Here is a 10476-nt window from a genome sequence, read left to right on the forward strand (position 1 = left end):
ACACCTTATTTACAGTATATATCAAATGTTTTCCAAGTATCTGACAATAAACCTTAGGTACGTTTGTTCAGGGTTTTAAAGGTAATAAAGGCCGACTGTGATGTTAGCAACTCCAGTTTTTGGCCACCTCAACGAGAGACAAACCTGCAACCTGTGGCCTTGACTATAAATGTTCGATTCCATAACGATTAGCCAAATTAAAAGTTCATCAAGTAATTATTTAAAAGAGTTATTTGAGAACTTTCATTTGTACCTGCTTTTTTGCATATAGGTATGTTATGGATTGTAAAGATATTTACACTCCTCAACCACGATCGCCAAATTAATTAATTCATTCATTCATTCATTCATTCATTACTAACAGACAGTGAGGATGGCATGTTAGATTGCAATCATTTTAGGTGCATCTTCACAAATCCTATCATCGTGCTTTCGGGAAGCATTGAGATGTTGCTCAGACATGATGCTGTGCAACATCTGCATGAGAGGGCGCTCTATTCAGCATGCATTTGACATGGACTGCTCTGTTGCAATGTCAATAATATTGTGATATCAGCCTTTGCTATTACATTGAGCCCACTTGCAAGAAAGCAATATGCAGTATGCATCACATGGATGTTGCATTCTGAACGCGATACATACTAATTACATGCATCTGTGAAAACAAGGGCTTCTGAAATATACGGGAATATACGTTAGGGACCAAAATAAAGGATTCAACAAAGGATTTGAGTCACATCGAAAAGCGCAATCTAAGGTAAGACGCACACACTTGATATTTTATTTGTTGTCATTAAATCTCCATTTGAATTACAACAAAATTGAATTTAAGCCGCATATATTGTAGGCCTATGTTTATTGTTTTAAATGCCGTAATACGTTGCATTGTTTCATTTTAGTCTCACAGATTAATGAATTTCATATGCAGATGTGGAATGATGCCATGCACTTGTGGATGGAGCATCTTTTCACGTTCCAGCTTCCATTGCAGACGTGCTGTTGTGTGTGTGTGCTCGGGGTTTTGCATGTTATTTATGCTTCAAATGATTCATTTGAGGTGTAATTTAATATTTTTGTCGTACATTAAAAACGTATATTTTCGTTCACATTTTTACAGTATTCACTTTACACATTTATTCCATATGTAGGCTATTCCACATCAGTCCATATTTATAAATATAAATATTGTTTGGTATAAATCCATGTAAATCCATGGATTTATAAGTGGTATTAAATGTGAAATTACCTACTGGAGAACAACTGTGTGATTTTATGTTTTATTTATTTATTTATTTATTTATGTTTTTTATGTTGTATTTTATTATTTTGAATCATAATAATTTTAATTATTATGCTATATAATTATATTAAATTTAAATATATATTTTTATTTAATGTAACTATTTTTATAAATTATATATATATATATATATATATATATATATATATATATATATATATATATATATAATTTCCATGTAATTTATGTATTTAATTTTTATACTTTTGTTTTTATGGCAACATTTTATTCATTTTTTTATTTTATTATTATTATTTATTATTTTATTTTATTTTATTGCTCTACTGAAGGTCAGTCCAGATGGCTTTTATGTCCAGACTGTCTCGGTCAAGGAGTAATTCCAGGTCTCCCAGCAGAAGGGACACAGAGAAGGGCTCTCCTGTACTAACTGTTGCGGAACTTGAGCGTCTGCTGTACACTGGAAAAACAGCCTGTAATCACGCAGATGAAGTGTGGCCAAGACTCTACATAGGTGACCAGTGAGTAGCCCATATCTGTGGTTTGAAGACCATGCCATATATAAAAGAACTCATCCAGTCATGTTGCTGAATGTGACAAAATCAGCAACAATAGTGTAAATAAAACTGCCAAACAGTCAAACAATAGGACCATATTAATTATTTATACCCTAATGCATGCCTGGTGGAAACCCCAGCACCTTTAGAAGCTAGTATCTTGTGCAGCTAGTTAGCACATAGACATAGGCATTTACACTGCAGACATGAAAACTACATAAACCATAACAAGACATCAAGCTATGCTATATGAAACAAGTCATAACACTTGCAGCATTTACATAATGTAATATCAAAATCAGTACAAAGTGCAATACAGACTACTGATTAAAATATATCTAAAATATCTTAAAAGGTTGTTCAAATTGGGGGCCTGGGTAGCTCAGTGAGTATTGACGCTGACTACCACCCCTGGAGTCACGAGTTCGAATCCAGGGCGTGCGGAGTGACCCAGCCAGGTCTCCTAAGCAACCAAATTGTCCCGGTTGCTAGGGAGGGTAGAGTCACATGGGGTAACCTCCACGTGGTCGCGATTAGAGGTTCTCGCTCTCAATGGGGCGCGTGGATCTCGGAGAGTAGCATGAGCCTCCACATGCTGTGAGTCTCCGCGGTGTAATGCACGGTGAGCCACGTGATAAGATGCGCGGATTGACGGTCTCAGAAGCGAAGGCAACCGAGACTTGTCCTTCGCCACCCGGATTGAGATGAGTAACCGCGCCACCACGGGGACCTAATAAGTAGTGGGAATTGGGCATTCCAAAATTGGGTAGAAAAGGGGATAAAAAAAGGTTGTTCACATTTTTTTACAGTCAGATTTTACACTGTTGTAACATGGCTGTAACTGTTACAAAATTAACATGAGTGAGCTTTCCAGAGAGTACAACCTGAAATAAAAAAATGCCACATTTACAGATTATTTATCACGAAACTAAATAGCTCCACTTCTGTTCAAACCATATATTTTATTATCTAAATTTTTAATACTCCTTTTAGAGAAATCGCCTCTAACCGCAAAGAACTTGTAAAGCTGGGGATCACACACATCCTGAACTGTGCACAGAGCAAATGGAGAGGAGGTGCAGAGTATTACACTGGCATGAACATCACGTATCATGGCATCGAAGCACACGACTCGCCCTCTTTTGACATGAGTGTCAACTTCTACCCAGCGGCCGAGTTCATTCACAGAGCACTCAGCACGGGAGGTCAGTTCATATGGATGACCTAAGTTTCTGTAAACATTTCACGGCTCGACTTTTTTCAAAATAAAGGTTCCAAATAGAACAAAAAGTGTTTTACATCCTGATGCTGTAGGAGAACCTTTTAAAGTTCCACAAAGAACTTTTTATTCAGAAAACCATTTATGTACTGCCTGGTGTTTTAGAAATATATAAGAACGTACAGTATATGGGTGATTCCTCAACTTTGAGCACTTTCATGTCCCAGAGGTTGATTTTTATGAAAACATTTTTTCTTTTTATTATATGAAGGTCACATTAAAACTGACTTGGAAACTTTTTACTATGCCTTCATTTATTTTTGGTACTTTTCAAATGCCTATTATGTATAGATTTGACTGATTTAGCCTCGTCCCAGACCCAGACTTTCAATATTAAACTATAAAAACCCATTATAAAACCACAAATTTGTACATGTTTAAAACTATGAGAATCGAATCAAGAGCGAAATAAAAATAAATAATTTCAATATTTATTGTGTGAAAATTATTTCCATAAATCTTTAAAAAATTATCATTGTCCCACAGAACAATTTTGCTCATAAAAAGTTTTTTTTTAATTTTTTTTACTTTATTTTAGTGTACTTGTTAACCAAGTTGACAAAAGTGTCAGTAAAGAGCATGCTTGAGATTTGATGACACGTAAGCATAATGCAACTGAAAACTGAAAAAGATATTAAACAAAATGAGAAACGGGGAATCTTCACATATTGTATGTATAGTAGTCATTTATATGACTTCAAGCAATATAGTATGCGAGATTGTACGTTTTATTTAATATTTCACTTTTCATCGTTCAATCACATAGCTTCATTTTGTTTTTTACAAAAGTACAAATTTTACATTCTATCAATTTATATGATGTCATGAAGTTGTATTTATAGTAATGATGCAAGCTGTTGTCAGTGTTTGAAATTTCATACACATTTTTAGCAAAGAATAAAAATCCACATGGTTGGAACCATAATGAAACTAAAATTCCACATATAACAATAATTTGATAACTGTGTTATAAAAATAATCATTTAAGTGCTACTATATCAAAAGTACCTTGTAAAAACAATAGGTTTATGGGGCATGGCTTTGCACAGATTTTTACCAAAGCCCTTCATAGATTTTGCAAGAGCGTATTTCCATATTTACATTGTTTGTTGAAGTTAAAACATTTAATAATGTATGATTTTCCCTTCAAGTTTACACATTTATTACACTTACTACATTATTATATTTTGTTGCATGTTTGTTTATATGTAATTGTCTAATTTCCATTGATTTGTGTAACAAGCTCTAAAATGGTACTGTCTCTTTAAGAGAACCTGCAGCTCCGCAAGCAGATACTTACATTTGAATGAGAAATTAACGAGAGAGAAATTGCACAGTATTTTTTCCTTCATCTGTGCAATGTATGATTAGAATTAATGTTTATTTTTTCCTTTTGATCACCAACTGACTGTAAATAACAGAAAGGATATTAAAAGAGACATGAAATGAAAATGAAGTGTGTGGATCTCGTCTCTGGACACACAATACATGGAATGAGTCAAAGCAAACTTTTACTTGCATAATGTGTATTGACTTACGTGTACAAATATATATGAGTGATTTGCTTGCCATGCAGAGGGCTGTTAGTAGATGATGATAGAGTTAGTTTATTGAGATGTGACGAGGAGGAGGGCGTGGCTGGGCCATGAGGGTACACGGTTGGCGCTAAATCAACTGATCAGTGGGAGAGCGAGATAAAGGGGGGCCAGAGATGCCAGTTCGAGAGAGAGAGAGACGCACACGGCCACGCTGCATGTGTGTCTGTGTGTTCTTATGTTTTATGTTGTTTTAAGTTTAAGTTTTGACATTAAACTTACGTTGAATGTTCAGCCGGTTCCCACCTCCTCCTTGCCCGTCCTTATACTGTTACACAAGACTTTCTTGACGTTCAGTGCTAAAAGTGCCTGAAGTTGAAGGAACACCCATATATGTTGTATCAACTGTGATAGCATGAAATCAATTGATATAAATGTTGTGGTTTTTTACTTTGTAGGAAAGGTACTTGTGCACTGTGCCGTTGGCGTGAGTCGATCCGCCACACTTGTGCTGGCTTACCTCATGATCCGCCAGAACATGACTTTAGTGGAGGCCATCAAGACTGTGAAGGATCACCGAGGAGTCACTCCGAACCGTGGTTTCCTACGGCAGCTCAGCGGTCTGGACAGCATACTGCGCGCCAGCCGCAATGCAACATAAAGCCACCGGTAGCACTAGAACTTTTCTCCAACCTTCCTGGCCCAGGCCTTGACCTATTGCGTGTTGTATGGCAGTAAATGAAAGGAGATGATCTTTACATACAGTGATCTCCTGTGGTCAGTAGAAATGCCTTATTACATCAGGACCTCTAGAAATGTGCAAAATGCCTTATTCACATCCATTCACGTGACCACTTCACTGAAATGTTACTGCAGCTTTAAGAAGGGCCATTTGGAGAAGCAAGCTACTTATCATAGCCAGGTATCTTCACTCCAACAGAATGTTTAGTTTCCCTTACAAAAAGTAATGTGGCAATACTATGGTACTGATTGTTTCAGACAGTTCTGTTATTCATGAACCATGACATTTAATGTACACTAAAGTTCTTCCAAGAAGACCATGGTACTACAATGGTACCATGTAAAAAAATAAAACATGGTAGTACCATGGTACTTTTTGTTTCTTTTTTTTTTTGTTTTTTTTTTTAAGTGTCTGTAGATGACTAGGGTTTAATAGGAATTTTACAAAATAAGTAATAAAAGTAAAATAATTTGAGTTTAAACTTCATCTTTTTATGTTTTAGCACATAAAGACCTATTCACACCAAGCCAGAAACTTTGGTGCAAATATTTGTTGCGAACAAGCTTTTGAATGGATCCCTATGGCGCTATTCACACCGGGTCCGACAAATCATCAGCTGACAATCCCAAGGATTTTTGTTTTTTCAGTTTTTCCACCCAGAACTGCCTAACACCTGGCTAGAAATGACCTAGCAACCACTCAGAACACCGTAGCAACCACCTAGAAACCCTAGCAACAGCTTAACATCTTCCCAGTAATCTAGCATTGTGGCATTTTTAAGAAAATGTTAAAATCGAATTAATTTTTAAACTTCCCCACAGTTAAAAACTTTTGTGGCCTTCCTCTCTGTTATCGGTACAGTGTTAATGATAATCTTTGACCTGGGTACAAAGTATGACCATCAAATTTTGCATTTAAAGTTAAATGTCAGTGTGTTGAGTGTTTTTCTATTAAGATAATGTAGCTGTGCACATACATTACAGTAAAGAGAAACATGTGACAGAGATCCTCAGTTAGGGCTAAAGCATACTCTACGCAAGTATGTAAACGCAGTTGCTTCTAGCGACGAAAGCTTGATTTCATACTCGCATTTTCAGTGTGGCCACAACCGGTGCTTTAGCAGACATTAGTGTGAAGTCTTCTTCTGTAGCAGACTGATCTCACACTGAAATTGGAAACAGTAGGTTGACTTTTCTTTTGCTAAAATCGGTCTGTGCTTACCAAAATTCTAAACACTGCCCCCCGGTGGCCAAAGCAGTAAGTGTTGTTGGCCGTATGTGCATATGTGAGCTCTATTTTCCAGATGAAACGTCCACAGAGGGGCGCCAAAAGGGAGTTGTGAAGCAATTTGTTTTCAGCTGTACAGGCTGCAATACAGTGTAGAAAAATGCATATTTTATAAACTGTAGCCCCCAGCCAGGGGTGGATGATGGTGATTTCCCTGGTGGGCCAGCCGCGAAATGAGGCCGAATGTGCCACGATAAGCTGAGATGGGCTGCTGCGTTATGCATAACGGGCCACAAAACGCCGCCACGATATGCCGAAGAGGGCAGCGATATGCAGAAAAGGACAGCGACCCCCCCCCCCCACTCAACAACTTTTGGGCCAGTTTCTATGTAAAATCCTGTGCCGATTTCTCTTCCCAGTCCGCCCCTGCCCCCAACCCCAAACATAACCATCAGTGGAATATAAATGTATTGTTAGAAGGAAAAATGCAAACTCCAAATTGCGCCATTAAATGATTATGGGAGTGCAATTACTTCCTAGTTTCAAAGCACGATACGAACCCTGCTCGCCCAAGCATTTTTGAAAAGTATTAAAATTGTAGTACAATGTTTTTTTGAAAAGTAAACATTTTGAAGGCATTTTATAGCTAGCTAACTGAATAATGCATCCAGTTTCATGACACAGAGATTTGAAGGTAACTATATCACCCCCTTTAGTGTCATGTAAGATGTCAGTATATAACTAAACATGCAATATTTGCCCACAGTTTTATGATTGAAATGTTGTACAGACCAACAGTAATTTCCAATGGTGCAAACTATTCACCATTTGGAGAAATTTGCAGTTTTGAATTGAAAATATGTCACGTGCAGTACGTGATTCGTATGTCATTCATAATTTTGAATGTGAACACATTAACAGAGCTATTTTCAGCATATCAGGCTTAAGATGAAGAGCAAATGTGTGTATATTGTAGAGGAATTGAATGAATGTGGTTATCTGGCAAGCATTTGAAGTAGAAAATTCATTTGATATTGTCTTAGAAAATGATCTGTAACACAAAGTAGAGCGTTATCATCCTCCGATTAGAACTAGAACATGGTAAGACCTGTGACTTGTGGCTTTCATTGTGTTTTTAGGTTTTGGCAAAGACAGTGTCATTATATTTTTAATGCTAATATTATTAAGTAATAATTTAAAATATATTGATTTGTCTTTAAATCATTCTGAATTTTGTACAGAATCTCCTAATTAGTCTTCTTTTAAAAGAAATCATTTTATTTTGAGGATGAGCCACCAGTTAAAGGAGTGGTTCACCTAAAAATGAAAATGTACTTTTACTCACTCATTTACTCACCCGTATGTTGTTCAAAACCCATATTCTGGGTTTTTTCTTGGAACATAAAAATAGATATTTTAAGCAGCTCTATTCCATAGAATAACAGTTTATAGTGAGCAGGAGCTGTCGAGCTTCAAAAAGGACAAATACTATAAAGCACTATTAAAGGTTCAGTATAAAGACATCATAACAGTAGTCCATATGACTCGTGCACTATATTCCAAGCTTTCTGGGGCCATACAACAGCTTTGTGTTATATGGACTACTTTTAAGGTATATTAATAATGATTATGTTTCTTTGGACCTTGACAGCAGTGGTATGAACTGTTTTTGTATGGAAAAGCCACATTCGAGTCCTTGAAGGAAATATTGTGTTAAGATTCTACTGGGAGGAAAACACAGTGAGGGACAATTTGAGGACAGTAAATAATTTTGTGTATTTATTTTTTTGCTTGCCAGCTGACACAGTCGTGTCATTTTACAGATACATTAGTGATGAAAATAAATTCAAATGATATTAATCTTTTCTTTGATACTGCACAAAAAAGAAGGAAACGATAACTAAAACAGGCAAATTGCTGGCAATGTAGACACAGTGGTAGTCTTGTACTGTGCGAACTTCTGTGTGAAAACAGTTATCTTTTAAAACCAAAAATAATAAAATGTTGGGCCTTCATCGCATTTAAAGCCTTTACTCAGAAATATACTGCATTCAGAGTCTATACTATATTAAAGGACCAAAGAGGACAATTATATTTTTGACCTCAACACCCACAAACCCCCACCACCAAAACGGTTGCCCCCCCCCTCAATGTTCAAGACCTGGTTACAGCCTTGATGCAAATTGCAGTGTGTTGTCAGCACATTTATCTGTTTGGTTTATCCTCAACGTGTGCTTTACTTTGTCTGTGTAAATATAAAAAAAAGATTTTATGTGAAATATTATACATCACAACTTACAAGTTGTTTTGTATGATATTGTATTATATGGTAGCTACTTGCTAAGTACATAAAAAGTGCAACCTTATACTTACAAATCCAGCGAATCCTCAAGTGCAGTACAATGTAACAATCTGTAGCTGTATTAATGACAATGTACTTGTATTATTGCAATTTCTGTACATTTGTATTGTGGACAGCTATTTATTGTGTTTATGTATCAACTGTCACACTTTATTGTAAAATATAACTACTCTGCAACAGCTTAGACTTGAGCTAACTACTGCCAGAATTGCAAATCCCTTCCACAATATGTGGACCTAAACTACACACCAGTTTGTGTCTTATAAATATAGTGTCACTCCCACCAGTTCAGTAGTTTAGGGACAAATATTGATTGCTCAGACAGACTTCTGTGGCGCAGGACCAAATTTTTGAGTTAAGTCAGAAAGTAGCTGATGAAAAAATGAATATATTATTAAAAATGCATAAAAAAAGTCTAATAAATACTATTTAATTTCACAAGAAGCTTCTTTTGTGCTAAATCCGAAAAAGCATTTAGCGTTTGTGGCTCTGATTTTGCTGTCTGTGTCGAAACCTTTGTCAATGAATTACATGTATTGTTTAGACATATTTCCCTTTTATACAGTTTTCTTTTTTTTTTTTTTTTTTTTTTTTTACTTTAAGGTTTACCTGAATAACAAAAAAAAAAACTTTGTCCTTTAGTTTAAAGATTTAAAAAATGCACATATATCTACTGGTGATTTAATTTGTGCACTTTTAGATTTTTTTTATTTTTTATTTTTTTTGTCTAAATTCATTACAAATTTGCATATCATTGAATGCATTTACAGTACGTTCTAACAGTGTTTCATTAAAGTAGAACCATTATTTTGCTCTCATACTGCACCTGCAAACACACAAAGGAATGTCGACTCAAGTATTTGTGAAGATTTTGAATTTTTGAAGCCACATTATCTGAATGTTGCACTGTGGTGTCAAAGTCAACTCGTTAAAGCCTTGTTTGTCAGGCAGAGCTGAGTTTACATATAACCACTGAATTTTTAGTACTGTTTGTGAATATGGAGGTTTACGAGGGAGCATGAAAGGCTACATTTGCCACTAAAAATACGAGGGACTCAGTTATTAGTTATTTAAAAAAATATATTTTCTAAATCAATATTTATAACTATGCAATATTTATACACGTTATACGTAAATTGAACAATAAAAACAAAATTATTAAAAATAATTTTATTTAGGATTTATTCAAATGTGGTTAAATACTGATAAACAGTACTGATGAAACAATTGTCTAAACAAATATTTGTATGATTTTTTGGGAGTACCTAAGAGCTCCTAATAAGTAACCTATTGTGTGTAAGACTCTTTGATCTAAGATACAGACATTAGAAAGCGTGTTGCAAAATAAGCTGATTTGTCTTGCTAATATAGTTTAACTATCAACCTTTAGTCAGTTTTGACTAAACCATCAAGTTAGCAGAGGATTCAAAAAAGAGAACAGCAAGGTAATATTTCGTTGTCCAGATAGTTGTTAATATAATTATATATGCAGTGCATAAAAAAATAGTGTTGTGAT

The 10476-nt window shown here is 35.5% G+C and overlaps 1 protein-coding gene across 1 annotated transcript; it reads left to right on the forward strand.

Annotated features, from left to right (window-relative positions):
• The first annotated feature begins 662 nt into the window (after positions 1-662).
• Positions 663-5343, forward strand: LOC127432625 (dual specificity protein phosphatase 26-like). Its single transcript, XM_051683936.1, has 4 exons — positions 663-757; positions 1591-1779; positions 2809-3020; positions 5088-5343. The coding sequence occupies exons 2-4, from the start codon at positions 1601-1603 to the stop codon at positions 5288-5290; spliced, it is 594 nt and encodes a 197-aa protein (XP_051539896.1). The 5' UTR covers positions 663-757; positions 1591-1600; the 3' UTR covers positions 5291-5343.
• Positions 5344-10476: the final 5133 nt, after the last annotated feature.

This window comes from Myxocyprinus asiaticus, chromosome 42 (assembly GCF_019703515.2).
Source record: "Myxocyprinus asiaticus isolate MX2 ecotype Aquarium Trade chromosome 42, UBuf_Myxa_2, whole genome shotgun sequence".
NCBI lineage: Eukaryota > Metazoa > Chordata > Actinopteri > Cypriniformes > Catostomidae > Myxocyprinus > Myxocyprinus asiaticus.